Genomic DNA, 24,720 nt, shown 5'->3' with positions numbered 1-24,720 from the left:
AATAAGACCTACATTTTTAAATATTTAAGTATAAATGAAAAGCAATTTTATGAAAAATTACCAATTTAATCTCAACTATACCTCAAAATTATTTTGTATTAAGTAAATTTATTAAAATTTAAAATTTATTTAAATTTGTATTAAGTAAAATTATTTTGTATTAAGTATTATTTTGTAGTAAGTAAAAGTTTAAAACATATAACAAATAGTTGCCATAAAATGGTACACTTGCAAGGATTGATATATGTTTAGTAAACAATTTTGTATGTAGTTGTTAGAGTAAGCTATTTTTTTTTTCTTCAAATTTCTGAATTTAAAGAGAAAATACTATTTTCAGAGCTAAATTTTAAAATACTTTCATAATTTGTAAATATATGCAATCAAAAAATAACATTAAAGAGGCGATATCAGTTATTTTTCAAAAAAATTGTCTCCAAACACTGTCGGATGCCTTAAGAGCAAAAATGAATAGTAAAAATGTAATCCAATTTAATCTAATCTTTTCTACGTGCTAAATAACTCTATTCGTATACCTTTTTAATTAGATTTTTTCCCTTGTTTTATTTCATGCAGCGTCGTTATCAACAATAATACAGATGGTGAGCACGGACGCCAATTACCAGATGGTACTTGGACTGGTTTCATAAAACTCATCACTATTGGCGTAAGATTTCTCAATAAAATATCATCTTCTTTCATTTTTTTCGCCAAATCATATTCCATCGACATAAGATTTTAATCGTAAAAAGGGAAATCTGAAAACCTAATGTATCTAATCTGAATATCAAAGAATAAAAATAAATTCGAAAACATAAAAAATTATTGGAAAATTTTTATTCCTTTTTCTTTAAAGACACTTAACTTTCATTTATTAAAACATTTTTTTTTCAAATAAATTATTTTCCAAAATAATTTTAAATTTTCTTCAACATCCTTCTCTTTGTTTAATAGAAACAAGAATATTCCATTTACTTTATGAAATTTTTGCTTATTTCGTTTAATAATTACTGAATTATGAGCCTTAGATGCGTCTGAGACAAAAAATTAACACCAAGAATGAATTCATGCAATTATTTTAATAATTATCTCACATAATTAATTACATTTTCAGTTTATGTAAAAGAAAAATTATATGCTTTATAATTTCGTAATTGCACCATTTAAATTTGTTTAAATCCCTTCCTTGTATTTAATGGAAAAAGATTAACTCCCAGTACAATCACCATCTTTCAATTTATTAATAGAAAAATCATGTCTATAATACATTTGAAAGCAAGATATCGTGCCAAATTATAAATATCCAAGCAAATGAAGATCATGTATCTAAATTTAATTATTACCGATCAAATATATAGGGAAATAAAACTATGTTTAAATAATTTTTGAAGTCAATTATTTAGCATAGATCTATTTTGAGTTTTATGAACCTGAATTATGTACAGAGAATGAGTTCAGGTGTATGTACACACTTGAAACTTCGAAGATAGTTCAAAATACCGAATATTTTTTTTATTGCTTAATAATGTTCTCTGATCCTTTAGCTTTCAAACGATACCAAGATGCTGTCAATATTCGAAATATTTCTAGCGTTATAATTATTTTTCTTGAAGTGCTTTCATTAAAAACTCTAGTTACGGTTTTTTTAAAACTCATTTTATGAAGAATGATATTTTTCCACTATGTTGCTTCATTCAAACAATCATAACTCAACAAGAAATGAACCAAATACAATTATTTATATATCAAAATAATCTGTATGAAATAGCAAATCTTTTGTGCCTCAATCAAAGTTATATTTATGGAAATAAATTTTTTTATAGCTGTTTAAAAGTTAAAATTACAGAAAAATTCTCGCTTTTTCTATTCATCGTTTATGAAAAAATTGTTAAAAAAACTATATATTTTTATAACTTGGTTGAGGCAGACAACATGAAGACTAATATTAGGCATCATTTTCAACTAGAATTGTGTGTCTGTACAAATTATAATTTAAGATATCATGTTTCAAAAAATAGGCTAATTAGCTTATTAAATATTATTTAATTAATTAATAATTAGTGTAATATGGTTTTTCTCACTGAAATGAGTTTAAACATATATTAATGACCTACTGTGAAAAAACTGGATTTTTAAAGTTAAAATTTTTAAAAAAAAATCTTCTAGTGTGTACGTACACCTTAATGCAAAAATTTAAAATAATACATAATTCAATCATACAATATAATACAAAATTCCTCATTCAATAAAAAAAAATATTTTAAAATTGCTATAGAAAAACAGCTAAAAAATTCATAAAAAGCAACTTCGCATAAAATTGTAGTGTTTAAATAATATAATATACCTTAAAAATACTCAGATTTACTTATTAAAATTAAAAATTAATTCAAAGCAATTTTTTTCATTTATTATCAGCTTGTATGTGCTTGTTGTATAACTGCATGTAAAACCAATCCTTCAGCCAATATTTACTCCTTTCAAAAAGCTATCTATCAGTGAAGACCGAAAAAAATTAAAGAAGTGCAATTGGTGTAATAATAAAGTATAAAATTTTAAGTACCTGACTAGCTGTGGATGGAGACCTGTAATTATTATACACATTAAATTTCGGATTTTAAAAATTCTTAAACATATTGAATTTTGAACCTCTAATCCCAGTTCTCTTAAAATTTTAAGGTTTTAGATTTGATTCGTCTGTCTTGAATCTTGCATCGGCCGTTGTATTCTGTACATACAAATTTTGACAGCTCTCAATTGACATAAAAATACCGGTCTAAATAACATTATCATGTTGATAAAAATAAAAACTCTGATTTTAAATTTTTATCCAAAGAAAACGAATCTATTTTGCTACATCTTAATAAAAGAATAGTGAGTGAAAAATTTTAAGAAACAGTAAAATTGTGTTGAATTTTCGTACAAGGATCAAAAGCATCGTTACAAATCATGCTTAAAAATAATTTTGAAAATTTTATTCTGATAAAAGTAAGCACTTCACGAAATAAAATTGATAAAATAAAAAGCTAATTTTTTTTCAATTTTAAAGTGATGTAAAAATTGTTTTGTGTCGTAATATGCTTTAAAGCTGTTGAAAAAAATGATTAAAATTAAATTCAATTAAATTTAGAAAAACACTTTCTGATTGATCCTTATTACCAAAGAAATAACTACGTACCAAATTTGGTAGCTCTAGGTACAATAGTTAATTCTATGAAGCATTGCATTCTATGGATACGCTGTTTCAAGAAAGTATGCCACTATAAATGTTTATAACCATGTCACCATAAATCATGTTAAAATGTTCAACTGAAACATTCCCATGTTTACATCCACACAATTAAAAAAGAAAAATAATAATAATGAGAACAAGAACAAATGCATTTTCTTCATGCACGCAAAATGTTAAGAAAGAAACTTTTTTAAATATAATGTAACTAATATAATCTTCTCGATTATAGTAAACTTTTTATTTCTAGTATCCTAAAGAAAAAGAAAAATTATATCATTCACAGTATAACTTTTTAAGCTTATTGATATCGGTTATTTTTCTTAAGTAATTTTTAATGAAGTTTTTTTTATTTGTAATATATAAATGGAATTAAAAAAAGAAAGAGATTGTAAACAGAATTGTTCAACTATTTATATCGTATGAAACAGAAAAAACAATCGCGTAAAAACCCTTTAAAAAACATAACAACACAGATTTTTTTTTTTAAATTATTATTTTGTATTTTAAAACACATTATTCAGTCAACTTAAAAACAAGATTAAAAAAAAGTAATAAAAGCTTGGAAATATAAGACTTTTACAGTTTATACCTACTGATCTAATCCTATTTTTTTAATTGACTGTTGGTTATTTTTAAAGCCCTTATTTTTATAAACAACCAAAACGCTTACCATTTCTTGGTCATTTTTCACTTTTAATTATAATTCCTATTTCAATCCTGATTTGTAAATATTCTTTCACAGGAAGCTCTCTTCACCGTAGCCACGCTCTCTATTAGCATTAGAAGAATGAAAGCTGTTGATTTTAGCTCTCCCTATATTTTTGGAAAAATAGGCTTCATCGTTATGAATCCGGCTCTGCAAGCTAGAAAATTAGTTCTCATCAAGCCTCTGCAATTAGAAGTGAGTATTTTTTTTCCCACAACAAAACAATATTTTTATGTTTTATTCGAACATTAAATATTTAATAAATTTTAAGATAAAAAAATAATATTATTTTATTAAATGCACTGTAATTCAAGAAAAATTTAAAATATGAAGCATTTAACCGTATTAGCACCAGATATTAGTTGATTTCTATGGTGTTGTTCGGTATTTTCAATGCCGTATAATATCGTCAAGAAATTAAATTAATGGGCATTTCATGCAAAATGGAATGTTTTGGATGCAATTTTTTGCAGATGACATTTTTATAAATTTTGTAATGTCCTGATCTAGACTGATCAAATAACAAAGCAGAATTTCCAGACAATTCTTTATTTTACAGCCCTATTATACAAAGAACAACTTGTTCTAATCTTGGTTAAATAAATAGATATTTACACCTGTAGTAGGAGATACAACAACCAAATTCGAAGGTTTTTTTTCTTGGAACTCTGTTCTTCGTCATGGCAACACGACAACTCCAGGGGTAGTTTCTCAGATTCCGAACTCGTGGGCGTAGTCCAACCGTCCTCTGCAATTCGTTTCTTCTCTCCTCTCTTAAAAAAAATCTCCGTGCTTTATTTCGGGGACAATCTCCGCCTCTTAATTTACATTGGTCATTTGAGCTCTCCTTCGGCCAATCGGAGTTCAGCCATATGCTCTTTCAGCGGCGCCAGTGGGTTGTGGGAAGGTCCTTTCACAAAGAGAAACATTTAGCATCCAGATGTTTGGGCACCCCTTTCTCTTTGAAGGTACTATCAATACCTTTGGGACGAGGAATTCCATATGTGGTCTGTCATTGTAGTCACAAATGAACAGATGCGAGACCACCCTGGTGAAAAGATCCACTATCTGGCTATCCCGAAGAGTTTAGTAAGTAACAGCGACGACACAATGAATCAGTACAACACAATGTCTTATCAGTACTGGAAAACGGGGAATGTTACAATTTTAAGAAAGAAATAAGAATAAAGGCTTCCACAAGGTATCTTTAAAGTTTAAAAAAATTACTAAATCTGCAACGGATGAGACACATAAATCAAATCTGTCCTATAAACCCATCCAGTTGTCATAAAAGTTTGCACTATAGTGCATTTGTCATTTGTATATTTGAGAGACCCTGTTGATGGAGCTATATGTAGTGATTCATTAAAACAAAACTGATTTTTTATAGTCAGCAAAACTGAAAAATGGGAAATATTCGCCATCATGTCTACGTTTTGTACAGATCACAAGCATTTTATGATATAAGAGAAAGAATTGATGTACAAAACCGAATGGTCTGGTGTCACTATGATCATTGATGATGCTATGCTATAAAAAAAAACATGTCCGAAGAATCGAATTCTGTTTTTATATGTATTTTGCAACTAATTGTACTCATTATGAGGTGATTTAAATGAAGCAATAAATTCCATTGTCTATTCTTTAGTTTGTACTATATCCTATTAATCTATTTACCTATTCAGTTTTGTTCTCAATAAAATCATGAAATTGTAAAGAAAACTTTGTAGAAACCTTATAGAAACGTAGATATATTGTCTATGTCTATGACGATGCCTTGATATAATGAATCCCACTGATATCTGCATCCTGGTAATTGAGTTTGTTCCAGCCTATTTTCCCCTTTAGTGGTGCAAAATTTAATCTTTGTATTTAGTACATTATTGCTACATCTTGCTCATGCATCATAAACCGATAATATATAGAACATTAATCAGGAAGTAGAATGAATTCTCTAGGATAAAGCCATTATTGTCTTACTATTGAACAGGACAATTTTGGAAAAAAATCGATGCAAAAATCAGCTCATACTCTTAAGTTGGTAAATTCTGGTTCAAGATATGAAAAAAAAAATTATTTTCATATATTAAATATAAATTAATCAATTAAATGTATTATAAATGATTTTAAGAAACAATTAAGAGCGTCAAAAAATATTTGCTTAGTGTATTTCATCGAGTAAAATTTTTATAATAATTCTTTAAGAATAAAATATTTTTTTTAAATCTTTTATGAGCGTTTTCTTTTTATCGGTTTTTATGGGAAACTGTATAACGATTTACCTTCTACCACATACAATAATACCATATAAAATATGCTAAATTTTATATATTATAAGAAGAAATAGTTGATATTGAGGTATTTTGTGTCTTTTGATGGTTCAAATTATGAGGCCCTTTTCGTAACGTATTGATGAATTTAGTATGGATACTTAATACGCTGGTCATATTTCAAGATATTTTTAATATATTAATAATTTATTTTAGGATAATCAGTTTTTTTTCTGCTCAAATTTTGTAAAAATGTATTTGTTTTTATCGATTTGTAAAACCCGAGACTATCCGACTTCCATACTTGCACACAATATTACTAATGTAGAAACTAGGTGTTTATAAATTTGTTTTTTTCTAATAGCTAAATGAATAAAATGAAACCCATAGAAGCCTGACTAATTATACTTGATAAATTATTAATATTGTCCTAATATTTCATGATTCATTGATTTTTATATTTTTCAAATTTATTTATTTGGCAACTAGGCTAATAGCATCTTTCTATCAATCTGCCTGTAAGCCCCTCTTAAATTTAGTGAACCTACGTAGTTACCTAGTCTGCCTAATTGAAAATCCGCCACTGGTTTAAAAGAATCTTTTCCCCAAACTGCGAGTCATTGAATCTTATGAAATAAGGAATTTCTCCTTTATCTTGTGTAATATCTGACGAATGAGGTTAAGTCATTAATCTTGATTTCATCTGTTATCTCTTTCAAAATCAACAGCGAAACTGCCGTGGCTACTTAAGAGTTATTATCATGAATTCTGATTAGGGTTTTTTGGTCCGACTGCAATGTACTTTTATGGAACGACGCATCACGGAATACCGAAAACTTGAGAAAAGCAAAATTCGTACATTTTTATTTACTTGATATTAAGGAATAAGAATTAAATATATTTTATTTGAATTCTGTTTTTAAAAGGAAAAACAAAATACTTTTTAATTACCTAGATTTTTTTTTTTTAATTTTACGATGAAAGAAAGAAGTATTGTAATCATCAAAAACTTTGAACGTGAAATTTAGAACCCTCTGAATCCAGAAGAAATATTTTTTTAATAAATATGTCTATCTGTCTGTCTATGAACACTATAGCTCAAAACCGGAATGAGCTAGACAGATGAAATTTGGAATATGGTCTTTACTCTAAATTGTAAATTTCTGTCAAGTTTTGAATGGAATCTATTCGCAGTAGGTTTGTTTTTCTGTCCACATGAAATTAACACTATAACTTCTAAATAGAGAGAAATAGATGTATAAAATTTAGTTCACAGTTTTAACACTGAAAGTATAGATATGCAACAGATTTGTCCAGGGATTAACTGTTCGTCGGTCTGTACATTTGGCATGTAAACGGAATAACGCAAAATCGAAATGATTTAGATAAATTAATTATAATATGTGATTTCATTACTAGAAAGATTCTGTGCCAAATTTTGTTTTTAATCTGTCTTCAAAAAGATGCCCAAACGACATATTCAGTGTTTTTACTATATTACCAAAAATATTCATGTGCAAGGCTTTGAAAATAAAGCTCCGAACACTATCGCATTCAAGTTAGTTCTTACATTCACGATTTTTTTTATTTGTTTACTTTTTTAAATATATATTCCGGATAAAATATATATCCCTTACAATAAAATATATATTCGTGATGATAGTTCGAATATTCATGATAATATTATCAAGAAATATAATTTTTTTTAATTCTCAAAACTATTGTTAAATATGTTCACTAGTTATATATTTGAATATTGGTTTGTAACAAAACTCTGCAAAATTTAGTTTTGATAATAAAATCGTTCAGGAACGTTTGGTGTTCGAACTTTGAGCTTGCAATGGAAGCTCCGAGTTCGAGGGTAATTTGTGGTGTCAGTGTCTAGATTGATTTGTTTTTGAGTTATTATATTCGCAAAGTTAATTTTAAAAATAGTTTTTTTCCCTCTCTCTCTCTCTCTTTCGAATTCATGGTGGTCTAAAACTCAAAGTTTCATCAAAATCATGCGATAGAAATTTTTGATGGCACTTTATATATTTCTAGAAATAAAAAAGTAAACATTTATTAATTAAATAAAGTAATTCTGTGTTGCCTTTGTTTTTAGTGCTCAAGAACTGGAATTGATATATTTACGTCTCATTTAGAAACCACTCAAAGACAATTTAGAGACGAAATCCACAATTTTCAGTAATAATTAGCATAAAATTTCAACCTGCACGCCATTTTCTGAATTTTTGTCTTAAAGTTAAAAGGCATATTTAACTTGAAAATCGGCATTAATTGATGATTTGTGATGATACGATACTGAACCCTTAGTGTTTGGTAAATATCATAATCTAAATTTGTTAATAGACATTTAGCAGACGATTCCTTTTCAGACATTTTATAACTGCTACCATTTTTATTTTGTTAAAATATTATTAAAAAATAAAAGCAAACGATTTTTTCCTTTGATAAGCATATTTTGTTAATATTATTTCATTCATTTTTTTGTATAATAGCTGATGATCCATTGTAAACCTTCTGGAATCTGGCAATACTTGTAAGATACGCTGTTATGTTGAAAGAATAAACAAGCCGTTGGAATTCTAAATTGCTTGGAGTATTATTTTAGTTTTAATAATTTAAGATGCTCTGCAAGCTATAGTTTGAAGCTTAAGAAAACGGGTAGTTTTCTAGAAATCATGCAAAACTTAGTCCACCAATCATGAACCCGAAACTGTGCGAACAGCCTTCCCCTCCCTTATATTAATCTGGAATTTGGATTTTTTTGCCGATTCATTTCTTCCTTCAAAACCAATTTAATAAATATCTCATCTCAAATAAAAATCACACATGAATGTTTATGATCATATTCAAAATTACATGAATATTTTTAAAAATTTTAATTATTTTTGCAACACCTCTATTTAGAGAAAGATGTCGGCCTAGTTTTTAATATTGAAACTATACATTTTCTGATTTAATTATAATATTACTGGAAATGGTGAAAATCTGATTAATATATTCGAAAATGTATTTTGCTGTATCATGAATCCCTTTCTCGCAATATTATTAACACTCATGTGAAAGTTAGATGAAAATTTACATTCCGTATACAATCAGATGAGTAGCCTATATAAATACAGCTCTGGCACATTATACAAATTAAATAGAAAGAATTAAAATATAACCCATGTAGAAAATAAATAAGCATTCAACAAAATTTCTTGCGTAAATAATATTAGAAAATGTTTGTATAATTCTTGTGCACACATGAATTAATAATATATGAATAAATAACTTTAACCAATGAGACTTAGTAACTTGAACATATTACGATATACACACTAATTGAAAAAAAAATAATTCGTAATATTTCTACATCGTTATATTTCAAATTTATGTTTCATCGTTATATTTCAAATTTATGTTTTTGTATTTCATTGTGTTGAATAAAAATTCATGTGTGCAGAAATCTTTGATATCATAGATTCATTGAATTTGCTGAAAATAACATATATTAATAAAAAACACGTAGTTTGGCTACCATAGTTTTACATTGAATTAATAAAAAAACAACTATATTTCTGTTCTTTATATCACTTTAGAAAAATGCCCCACCCCAAAAAAAAGAAATATTTAGAGTAAGAGTAGAAGAGAATTAAGAAACTAATTTCCCCCAAACTGGTTTTACGTTTGCTTTACCTTCTAATTTAAAACGCAGAGTCTCAGAAATTATACATTATAGTTAAAAAAAAAAAAGAAGAAAGAAAGAAAGAAAAGAAAAGAGCAAGCAAAGAGAACTGGTCTACATATAAAAAAGGAGAAGGGAAAAGATTTTCAAGGTAAAACTAGAATATTTTTCTTAACAAAAAGGAAATCAGGTTCGAAAATCTAATCGTCTCTAGGAAACTATCAACTAGTAATATAAAATTGCATCCTTGTTCTACAGTTTGCGAAGAAAACGACTTTAGAAGAGAAGCAAAATTAAGAGCAAATATCTCTTAACTTAGAAAATCGATTACTGAAATCACCTGCCGATATATCCGACGTTAAACAGGAATATTTAAAATATTTAAATAATTTCATGCCTAATATTTTTAATGTAAATCTACCTCTTTATGAAATATTGTAATACACGTAACCTTTTATCACATGAAAGGTTTTTAACTAACATGAGAAAATCGATTGAGCCAGACGGTTTTTAAAAAACATCTGTTAGCTAATTTCTTCAATATCTTTTAAACTGAATCAACGGTTGTTTTTTATATATATAAGTTGTTAAACATCTGATTTTAATTTTTTTTTGTTGTTCTTCCAGAATTTTGCTGCTAAATTATTCTGGCTACAGTTCTATTTTTATATTCTTATTCTTCAACATCAAAAAAAATTGCTACAAATATTGCCCAAATTGTCTTTTAAATTCAATAAAAAATGTTGTCAAAAATAATTAAAAAATAAAAGAGAAAGATTAAAAAATAATGGTAGAGTAGACCGTTAAAGTAGACAAAATCTCGTCGTTGTTTAGTTCTGAAGTATCTGCAATTTTCCTTATTCCAAAATCGTCTGCATCTATTCAATTGATTAAATTTTGAAAAATAACAAAAATTGGAAGAAAATTTCAAAAGCTAGAAATAGATTTCATTAAAATTTTGAATTGAATTTATTTTTTTATTTTATAAATTTTGAATTTTACAATGTTTTAATAGTATTTCTTGTTGGATAATTTGGTCTGAAGTAACTGCGAGAAAACGGCAAAATGTTGGTTCAGTTGTTTAGAAATGTAACATATATATATATATAGTTGCAGAAGTATAACACTTACTTATACTAAGATTAAAAATGCTCTTTTCTCTAATTAAATAACAAACCGCAATAAAATAAATAATTGAAAATAATAAAATTGATTTTTTAAAAGAGGAAATTTGAAATGGTATATTTATTATTTCAGGTTTGGGTGACACTTCTTGCAACCTTATGCTTATGCACTGCTACCTTATACTTGATAACGCACTCCCTTCCCACCAAAAGAGGAGTGCGGAGTGCTTACAATATTTGGTTCCTCCTAAGGACTCTGGGACAGCAAGGTATTGTTCTAAAGGAAACGTTTGTACCCCTAAAGAAAATCGAGTTTTTTTTTCTTTCAGTTTTTGTCTCAAAAAATATAGAATGAATTTTACTCTTTATAAAAATGCATAAAGTGCACAATTTTAAAAAGCTGGAAGTTAAAAAATTTACTTTTAAAAATGTAACAGAAGCCCTTATGAAAAAATACAAATGGAGGCGGTTGCCTTTTCCATAAAACATATTTTTTACAAATTTCGATAAGCATAAGTATTCTTTTAATTGTAATCGTATGAAATCGTAATTTATAATATTCCCAAACATTAATTGTTATCTGTTAAATTTATTTATTTTTTATTTCTGTATTTTATTTATTTTTGTGAAATAGTATAATTTTAAGAAGCTGTTTATAATAAAAAAATACCAGATATTTTTTTACGTGACATTTTTTACTTCTTAAATTTTTATTAGGCATATTAAAATAAAAATATATTTACTGTAATTACTGAATCTATATGCACATTCTATCCAAAATTTGGAGTAATTTTAGCTAGCAATGTTTTTCTTTAGGTAACGATTTGTGATTATGAAATTGAAGATTAACACATGTTTGATTTGCTATTAGAAAAAAAAAATATTTTAAATAACAAACATTTTTCAACAAATTTATCATTCATGTTTTTTATATGCTTACTAAATTTTGAATCAGATACATAATTTTCTTTTAAAAAACTCCCCTTTATCTACGATTGAAATTTCGAGTATTTTCGTTGTCGAAAGCATCTAGTTTCCTTAAGAAGGATAACAAGTGAATGAAAAGTTTCAGCAATCAGACCATGTTGTTAATTCCTCTTAAATTATTAACTAGACAAAATAAATATAGCCCACAGGGATTGTTCTAATTCTCTCGTGGATTTCTATAATATGCCACATTTTATGTGTAGCATCATCTTGTATCTTTCAGAACAAATAGGTTCAAAAATATACAGGCAGATTTATAATATAGGCATAAAACGTACTTTTAAAAAAAATCAACCCTCTAATTTGTTGCGTTATCCTTTTCATATATCAACTGATACATAAGACGATAATTAATTATTTTATCAATTTTGCACAAATTTTATGCGCATATAAAAAGGCTCACATTAAAATTATCCCTTCTAATTCATTTCCTTTTCAAATTACTGTATTCATATGCACTCGAAAAGACAGAAGACTTTTCTTTGTCAGATTTCATCCAGCATTTAACCTAGGTTTAAAACAGTAAAAGAAAAACCACTCGCCAAATTCCATGTTTCTAGCTTAATCTGTTTTTCAGTTATCTTGTTTATAAATGCGGATTTGTGTGTGATATTCAAAGCTGATTGAAAGATTTAGTATTTAAAATAGCTTTAATTAAAACTTTAAAGACATGCACAATATTTAGAACAAGAAACAATTAAAGAAACCGAAAAAAAAAGAATAAAGAACCTTTTATACCAATTTAAAAACCAGACATCACATTGCCAGCCACATCAGAGCCTTATTCACTCCTTATTCACTTAACTCGGTTCTCTATCTAGTTGCCGATCGGGCGAGGAGATGAAAGCGCCCTGACGTAACTGTATGTTGCTATCGTGTGGAACTGAACTTAAATCCTATCGCACATAAACTGAATTCTAAAAATAGATTTTTTCCCTTTCTTTTCAGTCTTAGAAAGTTCTAATATAAATATAAGATACATCTAATATTCCAATTGGAATTACAAGTGATTAGAATATTTCTTTTTACAAACGAGAAAATAAATTACCAATTGGAATTACAAACGAGAAAATAAAAAGCTCTTTATTTAGCAAATATTTGACATAAATATTCGACAATCAATTTGTTCACTCAGAATATTTATTTGCAGCTCCGTGTGTCAATGCATATTATAGAATAAGATTCACAATTGAAATATTATTTTAAGAAAATTAGCAGGAGTGGTCTTTCTGAAACGTTCTCGTGTTCTAAAATATAAGATCATAAATATAGTTGTTATTTCCCTTTCCTTTCTCCCAGATAAAACAATAGGTCTTGAGCAAATCGTGAAGGCCACAGTGCTCAGATATTTATTTTCAGAGTCTCCCATATGAGAACTATGTGTCCAGTATTATATTTAAAGAAAATCAAATATGCATTTTGATATCTCGCTTCGATTGACTGAAACCAACAGCGGTACATAATTACGATTTTAAAAACAAGATAGCAAACCAAATATGATTAATTTAAGTCGTTTCGTTTTTGAGTTATCATGTTTAAAGCATGCGAATGAACAGACAGATAGACGGTCAACTCTTTGAAGGAATTGGTTCAAATTTTCTAATCTTTAAGCTTTAATATTCTAAGCTTTAGATATTCTATTCTCTATTTTTTATTTAACCCTTTACGTTTTTAACTATCGTATTCGCTAGTACAAGGACTACCTGAGAATGAATTTCACCATATCAAACTTTACCCGTCTAAGACAAAGTGCTTTTGAGCAATCGTGTTCAAAAAACAGATAAGCATGATTCTAAATATATGTTGTTGTTTTTTAACTCAGGGGGATCTGAAACGCAAAAATTTGTCAAAATCTTGAGTAATATAAAAATGATAAAACGAGCTTTATTAAATTTGCTATACCAAAAAAAAAGATAAAATTTCCTGAAGATATGAGACTTAATTTAAAAAGTTCATTGTTTTAAGCTTTCGCTAAAAACATCTATTGCTTTCTTATATAAATTAATCCTAACAAAATTTATCTTTCATTCTCCTCGATGTGTGTACTCAGTGGTTCGAAACCTAATGGTGTTGTTTAAAAGCTATTAATAATGTTTGATATGATAATATTAAACTTGACATAATATTTATTTTTGCTATTAAAACAAAATATTAATATACTCTTGATAAGACGACTATGTACATGTATTAAGCGACGACCCTCTTTTGTTTATGGAAAATCCATTATCATCCCCCAAACCGTTATCTTAAAAACATATAACATTTTCCTAAACATTTATAGAATTTGTTGAAACGGCATTCTTTCAAGAAAAATATGCTAACATAAAAAAGAAAGAAAGAATAGTCGATTGAACAATATAGTTTTATTTTAGCATTTCGATATTCTAACATTTAATAAAATAATTAAAGACGATTGGAATGTTTAGTCTGAAGTATTGTAGCGTGAAAATGGTATCAAGCTTATTTCGTGTGTTTTTATATTTCCAAAAGTTTGCTTTTAATTATGTAATACCGAAAATGTGTAAAAAAATTCCATTAATATCCCCTCAATGAACATAAGTATAATTCTAGTAAATGAAATAATGAAAAAATATTGTTACAAAATATTTTTCAGTTTACTGGAATTAAAAAATGATTGCATGAAAACAAAATTTCTATCATTGAAAAGCTTTTTTTTTTTTAATCAAAGTTGTTTAGAAATTCTTTTGTGCCGTAATATTCTCCGAAATTATCAAGAATTAAAATTTTAATTAAATTTTAACTAAGAAATAAGTTAAAATTTTGAAAAAATTCTTAGAGAAGACCTACTATTTTAGAAATATCTATGAGCTCAATTTCATTCTCCTAAATTCAATGGTTTGCCCTTTAAAACGTTTTGAACAATTTTTTTTTACCATCAACAGTATCCTAATTTACAAATACAACGGTTTGCCCTTTAAAACGTTTTGAACAAATTTTGTCAGCAATCATATCCGAATTTAAAAACAGTATGTCAACTTATAAAATTCGAAAAATAGGTTGAGTAATATGAAATATTTCTAAAAATTTTGAATATCTGATATTTAATTTCAAAATAGTAATTGTTATTTATAATTATTTTTTCACTAACAGTCAACCGTGAATTGTATTTGATTCTGTGACATTTCTGAATTATAACTGCATTTACAATCAACCGTGCACATATTATTTATAACCATGCATATGATGATAGGGAAACATTCGTCATCTAATTCCTTCCTCCTTCAGGAACTCCATCGCCGGCACCAGATAGATACAGCATCCGCTTCTTCATCAGCTTCTGGTGGATTTTCATTCTGGTGATACTCTGGAGCTATGCTGGTACTTTAACATCCTTTATGACGTACCCGGGACGGCGACCTGCAGTCGATACCATCAACAAATTACGAAAGGCCTTGGCAGCCCACGCTATTCGTTATGGTACCACGACTGGAAGCACTTATGAACATTTCCTCATGGTTGGTACATTACTCACAACTTCAAGTTGCTATTCATTGAAATAAACCTTTGTTACTCTGTATTCTTTCAGAACGAATAAACTTTGATTATCATAATTGATGGCAGCTTGGTGCTTTGCTGGCAAGTTCGTAGTAGCTGAAATAGGTTTAAATCAATCCTTTATTTTCGCATACTGGATAAACTTTCCTTAACATGATTGGTGGCAACTTGGGGCATTTCTGGCATCTAGTTTCCAGTCACTGAAAAAGATCTTCATCAATTATATATTTTCACACAATGAATAAACTTTCATTATCGTGATCGGTGGCAGTTCAGTGCATTGCTGGTATGTAGTTCCTAGTCACTGAAATAGATCTTAATCATTTTTTTTATTTTCACATAATGAATAAACTTTCCTTAACATGACTGTCTGCAGCTTGGTACATTGCTGGAATCTAGTTCGCATTGACTGAAATAGATCTTAATCAAATCTTTATTTTTACGTACTGGATAAACTTTCCTTAACATGATTGGTGGCAACTTGGGGCATTGCTGGCATCTAGTTTCCAGTCACTGAAAAAGATCTTTATCAATTATATATTTTCACACAATGAATAAACTTTCATTATCGTGATCGGTGGCAGTTCAGTGCATTGCTGGTATGTAGTTCCTAGTCACTGAAATAGATCTTAATCATTTTTTTTATTTTCACATAATGAATAAACTTTCCTTAACATGACTGTCTGCAGCTTGGTACATTGCTGGAATCTAGTTCGCATTGACTGAAATAGATCTTAATCAAATCTTTATTTTTACGTACTGGATAAACTTTCCTTAACATGATTGGTGGCAACTTGGGGCATTGCTGGCATCTAGTTTCCAGTCACTGAAAAAGATCTTTATCAATTATATATTTTCACAGAATGAATAAACTTTCATTATCGTGATCGGTGGCAGTTCAGTGCATTGCTGGTATGTAGTTCCTAGTCACTGAAATAGATCTTAATCATTTTTTTTATTTTCACATAATGAATAAACTTTCCTTAACATGACTGTCTGCAGCTTGGTACATTGCTGGAATCTAGTTCGCATTGACTGAAATAGATCTTAATCAAATCTTTATTTTTACGTACTGGATAAACTTTCCTTAACATGATTGGTGGCAACTTGGGGCATTGCTGGCATCTAGTTTCCAGTCACTGAAAAAGATCTTCATCAATTATATATTTTCACACAATGAATAAACTTTCATTATCGTGATCGGTGGCAGTTCAGTGCATTGCTGGTATGTAGTTCCTAGTCACTGAAATAGATCTTAATCATTTTTTTTATTTTCACATAATGAATAAACTTTCCTTAACATGACTGTCTGCAGCTTGGTACATTGCTGGAATCTAGTTCGCATTGACTGAAATAGATCTTAATCAAATCTTTATTTTTACGTACTGGATAAACTTTCCTTAACATGATTGGTGGCAACTTGGGGCATTGCTGGCATCTAGTTTCCAGTCACTGAAAAAGATCTTTATCAATTATATATTTTCACACAATGAATAAACTTTCATTATCGTGATCGGTGGCAGTTCAGTGCATTGCTGGTATGTAGTTCCTAGTCACTGAAATAGATCTTAATCATTTTTTTTATTTTCACATAATGAATAAACTTTCCTTAACATGACTGTCTGCAGCTTGGTACATTGCTGGAATCTAGTTCGCATTGACTGAAATAGATCTTAATCAAATCTTTATTTTTACGTACTGGATAAACTTTCCTTAACATGATTGGTGGCAACTTGGGGCATTGCTGGCATCTAGTTTCCAGTCACTGAAAAAGATCTTTATCAATTATATATTTTCACAGAATGAATAAACTTTCATTATCGTGATCGGTGGCAGTTCAGTGCATTGCTGGTATGTAGTTCCTAGTCACTGAAATAGATCTTAATCATTTTTTTTATTTTCACATAATGAATAAACTTTCCTTAACATGACTGTCTGCAGCTTGGTACATTGCTGGAATCTAGTTCGCATTGACTGAAATAGATCTTAATCAAATCTTTATTTTTACGTACTGGATAAACTTTCCTTAACATGATTGGTGGCAACTTGGGGCATTGCTGGCATCTAGTTTCCAGTCACTGAAAAAGATCTTCATCAATTATATATTTTCACACAATGAATAAACTTTCATTATCGTGATCGGTGGCAGTTCAGTGCATTGCTGGTATGTAGTTCCTAGTCACTGAAATAGATCTTAATCATTTTTTTTATTTTCACATAATGAATAAACTTTCCTTAACATGACTGTCTGCAGCTTGGTACATTGCTGGAATCTAGTTCGCATTGACTGAAATAGATCTTAATCAAATCTTTATTTTTACGTACTGGATAAACTTTCCTTAACATGATTGGTGGCAACTTGGGGCATTGCTGGCATCTAGTTTCCAGTCACTGAAAAAGATCTTTATCAATTATATATTTTCACACAATGAATAAACTTTCATTATCATAATCGGTGGCAGCTTAGTGCATTGCTGGTATGTAGTTTCTAGTCACTGAAATCTATCTTTATCAATTCTATATATTCATAAGATGAATAAACTTTCATTATCATGATTGGAGGCAGCTTGGTGCATTACTGGCAATTAGTTGATACTACTTGAAATAAATCTATCGATTCCATATTTTATGAATAAATTTTGATCATTATGATCAGTGGCAGCTTGATACTATGCTGGCAACTAATTTCTGGGAATGGAAATAAATTTTAATCAATTCTATACCGTTTCAAACTAAAAAATTCGTTGATTATTATGATCAATGGTGGATCGTGCATTATAGCATTGGAAGTCTTGTATTATGCTCTATATTGCGCAGTGCGAACTAATTTAAATTGTGTTTATGTTAATTATTTTTGCCTAATTAATTTATTAGATTTCTAAATGATGTAGATAAGTGAATTTTTGAATGATAATGTAATAAAAAAATTTAAACTAAGCAATTACAAATGTTTAGTTAAATGTTCAAAATGTTTTCGATTATTTTTCTTATAATCCTTATTCTGTGCTATAAATATTTTACTCAATTATGGTTAAACAAAAAAAAGTTGTGAATCTGTAAGATTTAAATAAATGCACATGAATGGATATTATTTACATATTTATTTAAATAAAAATTTGATAAAACATTTTTTTATATTTATCAATTAATTATCTTCCATTTTTTTTATAATCAAGTTTACTCTACTTTCAAACTCACGAAAAATTTTTGCAGCAGATAAACATTTAATATTCCCCTTTCACCATTTCTAGAACAGAAGGAGGTGCTTTTTTCCAGAACAGTACCTTTAAATCTTCATGATCAGAGAGCGAATGAATGTGCTTGTTCATGCGCGTGCGCAGCGATACAGATCGTAACTATTCACCCAACAGTATCTTTTTCTCTTCACAGACTGAAGAGAGGAATGAATATGATTTGTTAATACGCTTGCACAGCAACTGAAATTTGTACTGTTTAAAAATTTTGATTCCCCTTGTGTTTCCTTTTAACATGGAAAATCTTTAGATAGCTGAACTTTAGATTAAATGAAATGCGCAAAACTAAATTTAATATTTATCATATTTATAAACTGAAACCAGCGGCAATGATCTCCCAAAATACTCCAGTGAACTCTGTAGTAAACTTGTCACGCCAGAAAACGCCACGCATAACATTGGCGTACAAAAGTTACGAAATATTAATTCGTGGCATGAAGTTAGCATTTTTACTGAATCTATCGTGTCATTCTTGGCGAGTTTTTTGGCGATTTATCAATGGCATGCGGTTAATAGTACCCGAAAAATCGAATCTGTGGTTTAGATGCATTTTTCCCAACTATTTGATCAAAGATTTAACACAAAACGGCACTTGTAGTCACAAAAATCCCATGTCTAATTTGATATATTTAAGCCATTCAGTTTTTGAACTATCGCTTTTACCTGTTTCTGAAAGTACAGATAGACAGACAGTCAACTATTTGGTTTTGGCACAAAATTTGGCAGATGTATACATTATAGATATTAAATATGTGTACCGAATCTTATCTATCTAGCTCTCTTCATTTTAAAGTTATCGTGTTTATTTATATTCGAACAGACAGACTTCCTCTGAACAGATTTTACTGATGATGATGTCGTGTCCACGTTTTCACGGAAAGGGGGTGCAGTAGCTTCTGAGGGTAAAGACCCCTGAGCACCCGAGGGCAGAAGTATGACTTCTAGCTCATATGAAGATGAAACTCACACATTCGCTTGCACAACCCCTTTTTACAGGGGGGCACATTCACACACATCAAAGATAGAACACAGATGAAGAACAACCATATGCAAGGACGCCTGCAACAGATTTTATTCAAAGCCTGATTAGAAATCTGAAAATTTGCTGTAAAGAGCGTATACCAAATTTCAACCCTCCAGATCAAAGCGTTTTTGTGTTATCTTTATCACAAACAAAAATATAGACAGATGGACATTTTTTTAAAATGTGTTCAGGGAGGTCTAAAACGTGGAGATTGGTCAAAATTTTGAGTTCGAATTTTTTTTGACGATTACTATACTTTCTCTGTACTACATATAAGAGAAAGCAAAAATTGGAGAGTGGTACAGTTCTGCAATGACTATGTCTAATCCACCCGATTACGATGATAGATTTCGCAAAAGACAGCTAAGTAATATGAAGTTAATTCCAAGATTCATATTCTACTTTTGTTTTTTCAAAATATATTTTTATAAACCTTTCGAAACAAATGAAAGTTGGCATAATTATTAATAATAAACTACATTTGATTATTATATCATAGATTAAGTTAGATCCATTATTAAGTCCGATATTCACCATAAATTTATAGTCTATTTAAATTTTTTGCAATATCGTATCTAGAAGAAAAAATTTACGTTGTTCTAATACACAAATTCTTTTCAATTTATCTAATTACATGTCATTTGAACCCCCCATTATTTGCTGCAGATAAGTAGTGAGAATGAGGATGAAAACGGCATCAATATAATCATTTGACATAGTGCAGCGGCAAAGATTTGGCAACAAAGGTTAGTTGGGTAAACAAGAAACTGTCTTTCATCTATTCTTTCAAACAAAAATTTTGCTGTGGTCGCCTAGTGGTAAGGTCTCGGCTTGTGAGCCGTAGGGTTTCAGGTTCGAGACCCCATTCCACCGAAGAACCGCCGTGTAAGGGGGTCGGTTGCACGATAAATTAGCTAGGGCCAAACGTCCTCCCGTTGGTGTGGTTTGGAGAGAGGGTGCCATCTCAGGTGTCGTCCTCGTCATCTGACCGCGGTTCAAAATGACGAGGTCCGTCCCAAAATAGCCCTAGTGTTTCTTTACAACCTGACGTTAATATAACTAAACTAAACTTCAAACAAAAATTATGTAGCTCACACAAGTGATAAACCTTAACAATAATTATGTCAATGAATATGACACTCAATCAAATGAAAATGAATGACAAAATATCAAACCCAAAAACAGCAATAACACTGCATACAACAGTAATCTCAATGTTCTATTACAGACTAATATGGCAGAAGTCGATCCAGTTTTTGCCACAAGCATCGAAGAAAATCCTGACCTTGAAGTGCACAGTGTGGCTGAAGGTATGGAAATGGTTCTAAAAAAGAGGTACGCATTCGTGTATATGACAATGGTACTGAAATGGTATGCTGCTATTATGGGATCCAACAGGTTTCGGATGTCCAGAGAAACTTTCAGTACAGATGCTGTTGGAATTGCGATTCAGAAGTGTCACCCTTGCAAGAAAAGCTTTGATCATGTGTATGTAGTATATTCAATTTAAATATCGAAGTTTCTGAAATTATCCTCTTTTATAAAAGCAAAATTTTGGTAAAATAATCATTTTTTTTTCTAACAAATTGACCTTTGGACTATTTCTCCAAAAAACGTAATTTATTTGAATTCCATATTCATGAATAGAATTCCAAAAATATTTTCAGTGAAAGTTGAATATGAGAATAAAAATAATATTTTACGACTTAAGTTTCATCTCATCAAAAATATATTTAGAAGGAAAACAATTCTTTTATATTTTATCATTCCAGACCTATAGTAAATAGTTTTGTTCGTGTAATTCTCGAAAGTTAAAAACTTTCCATTAAGAAGAAAAAAATCGAGTTATTCATAACATAAGCTTATGACAAATAGATAAGAAATTAGTTTAAAAATAATAAGAGCTTTAAAGAAGATGATTGCGATTTCGAACTTTACAATGCCCATCGTAATAGCGTTAAGATCTAACATCATTCAGTAACTAAAACTATACAGCATTTCTATGAGACATACCTGTTCACATGCAACAACTACCATCTATTTGTATGAGGTCAGATGACTGAAATTAAGAGGTATAATTTGATAATTCGTCAGTTTCATTTGAAAGTTTGAAGAAAATACGCAGACTGCATGTTTTAAAAAATGAATAAAATATCAAAGGAGAAGTTAACAGTATAAAAACGTTACATAAAACGATATAAATTAACAATTATTTTATATAGTTTTTACTTTAAACGTACTTTAAAGTAATAAGCAATCATAACCTTACTATAAATACAAGTCATTGTGGCTCCATACAGGGTGATCGATAAAGTCTTTTAAACAAACCTTTTAAATACAAAATGGCCTTTCATACAGCCAGGGAAGTAACATGTACCTATAGTAAAGTGACTATGCTGAATTTAATGAGATAAATTACAAAATCCTAGAGATGAAATAAAAAAGGTAAAAAAAATTATTAAAAAGATAAAGAAATTCAGCCAAAAAGTTCATTAAAAATGTATGCTACATCATAATAAAAACAATAAAAAAAACTCCATAAAAAGCTTCATGGAGTTATTTGTAAAATTACTAGAAGCCTTGTTGATTAAAATTATAAACTTCCCGTGACTTAATAATGGATTCGTCCTAGAAATATATATTTTCCAGTATTATTACACCATTTTTTCCGAATTAAGCAAATTCCCGAGTGTACATTTTTCCCTGTAGATACTGCTTTGTTCAGTGGTGGAGAGTGATGGTCGGTTGTACACAAGAAGTACATTTTTCAATACATTATGAATACATACATATTTTAACATAAGGGAGATATAATAAAAGAACTGAAAGAAAGATTTTACCCTTCATTTTAAACTGATTAAAAGTAACCAAAGGTAACTATTTTGTGATGTAATGTGATAAAAGGATTACATATATTATAATAACTCCTGCAAAATTAATTTTTACATTAAAACTTTATCAATGAAATTTAAATTCCGAACAAGGAATTAATAAATTAAATTAAGTAAAAAAAAAAAAAAAAGATTTGAGATGTGCCAACGAAATTAACTCTGCATATGGTTCACAAAATGTCTAACGCCCTTACTCTTCTAACTCTGGACTAGAAAGCAAAAAACTTGTTACCAAAAATAACATTGGTGCACAAATTCAAAATATATATAAGTTGTTTGACTATTTGATTCAATATTATGTAAATATGAATTCCTGGAAAAGAATTGAACTTAATTAGTAAAGTTTCCCTTTTACAGGGTAGATAGATTAGAAGAGACAGGTTTTTTCACCAAATGGTATGACGATGCTTTCTTCAAAGCCAAAACAAAATCCACCGTGATAGCAGTGAACACGGCAAGACCTCTGGCCCTCGATGATCTGCAAGGAGCATTTTATTTCATGGGTATCGGTGCAGGGATTGGAATCATCGCTCTTGTGGCAGAAAACATGTTTCTTCGACTTACTGGTAAGAAGAAGACAAAAGTAAGAAATAAAGCAAGAAGAAAGCAGAAGATCAACAAAGCGTTTCTCCACTGGAATGCATCTTTAGGACGGTATGAATGGATTGACAATGAAAGATATCCTTAATGTTTTCTCCACTGGAATGCATCTTTAGAACAGTATGAATTGATTGACAATGAAAGATAATTTTTCTCCACTGGAATGCATCTTTAGGATAGTATGAATGGATTGACAATGAACGTTATCCTTAATGTTTTCTCCACTGGAATGCATCTTTAGGACGGTATGAATGGATTGACAATGAAAGTTATCCTTAATGTTTTCTCCACTGGAATGCATCTTTAGGACTGTATGAATGGATTGACAATGAAATATATCCTTAATGTTTTTCTCCACTGGAATGCATCTTTAGGACTGTATGAATGGATTGACAATGAAATATATCCTTAATGTTTTTTTCCTCTGGAATGCATCTTTAGGACGGTATGAATGGATTGACAATGAAAGATATCCTTAATGTTTTCTCCACTGGAATGCGTCTTTAGGACGGTATGAATGGATTCACAATGAAAGTTATCCTTAATGTTTTCTCCACTGGAATGTATCTTTAGGACAGTTTGAATGGATTGACAATGAAAGAGATCCTTAATGCTTTTTCACATACCATGCTTTGCGAAATAAATTTCCTTTTGAAGTTTCTCAGAAATTATTTGTATAAAAAATTTGGTGGAGTTAATTTTCAATAATCAAGAAACCATTTTATTCGTGAGTCTTTTTTTTAATCATTAGTCATTACAAAATGTTTAATATTGCTAATGAGACAGTTCGCACGGCATTGTATTCATATGATACCCATAACTGCGTGTGTCATCTAACCTCTAACGCCGCATTGTCACGTGAACATGAATTAATTCCACTAATCAAGTCCTGGTAATTGCAATTTTATGAATACAATTTTTAAAAATTTCTGTAGAGTTTACATTTAGCTAGTACAATTCATCCAATAAGACCACGCATGCGCAGAAATTGTATAGTAGCAAATACTTATCCAATCGAGACAAACATTTGCTATTATCTGTTTTTTCAGTGCATGCGCTATCCTTCTTGTACTCATGAGCGAATTTACTGGAATCTACTACTGCTTACTATTTTAAGGAAGGGTGGTTCTAATACTGGTTTATATGTTTATAAACTAATAAAATTTTAAAATATCGAATAGATCAATCAACTAAAAGGAGATACATTATAAATTCAAAAACACTATTGTAGTTCAGATTAGATTTATTCCAATAATAATAATAACTAACACGAATGTTCTTATGCAAATAGGAAATAATATACAGTTTAAGAGATAAGAAAATAATAATGAAAAAAGTGATTATATTTTAAAAGTGTGAATTGGCGTTTTATTATTGAAGAAAATATACAATGGATTCCGAATATGACATGGTGCCATCACTAGCGTTTATCGTCTGCATATGGAT

At 29.3% G+C, this 24,720-nt stretch overlaps 1 protein-coding gene across 1 annotated transcript; it reads left to right on the top strand.

Moving 5' to 3' along the window:
* The first annotated feature begins 4,027 nt into the window (after positions 1-4,027).
* LOC129964008 (ionotropic receptor 93a-like) lies at positions 4,028-23,850 on the top strand. The gene is made up of 5 exons (XM_056078659.1): positions 4,028-4,127; positions 11,136-11,271; positions 15,236-15,465; positions 21,012-21,271; positions 23,032-23,850. Exons 1-5 carry the CDS (start codon positions 4,071-4,073, stop codon positions 23,360-23,362), a joined length of 1,014 nt encoding a protein of 337 aa, XP_055934634.1. The 5' UTR covers positions 4,028-4,070; the 3' UTR covers positions 23,363-23,850.
* The last annotated feature ends 870 nt before the right edge of the window (positions 23,851-24,720 follow it).

The sequence above is a fragment of the Argiope bruennichi genome, chromosome 3, assembly GCF_947563725.1.
Source record: "Argiope bruennichi chromosome 3, qqArgBrue1.1, whole genome shotgun sequence".
Taxonomy (NCBI): Eukaryota; Metazoa; Arthropoda; class Arachnida; order Araneae; family Araneidae; genus Argiope; species Argiope bruennichi.
The sequence above is the reverse complement of the archived record's forward strand: the minus strand, read 5'-3'. Positions and strand labels throughout refer to the sequence as shown.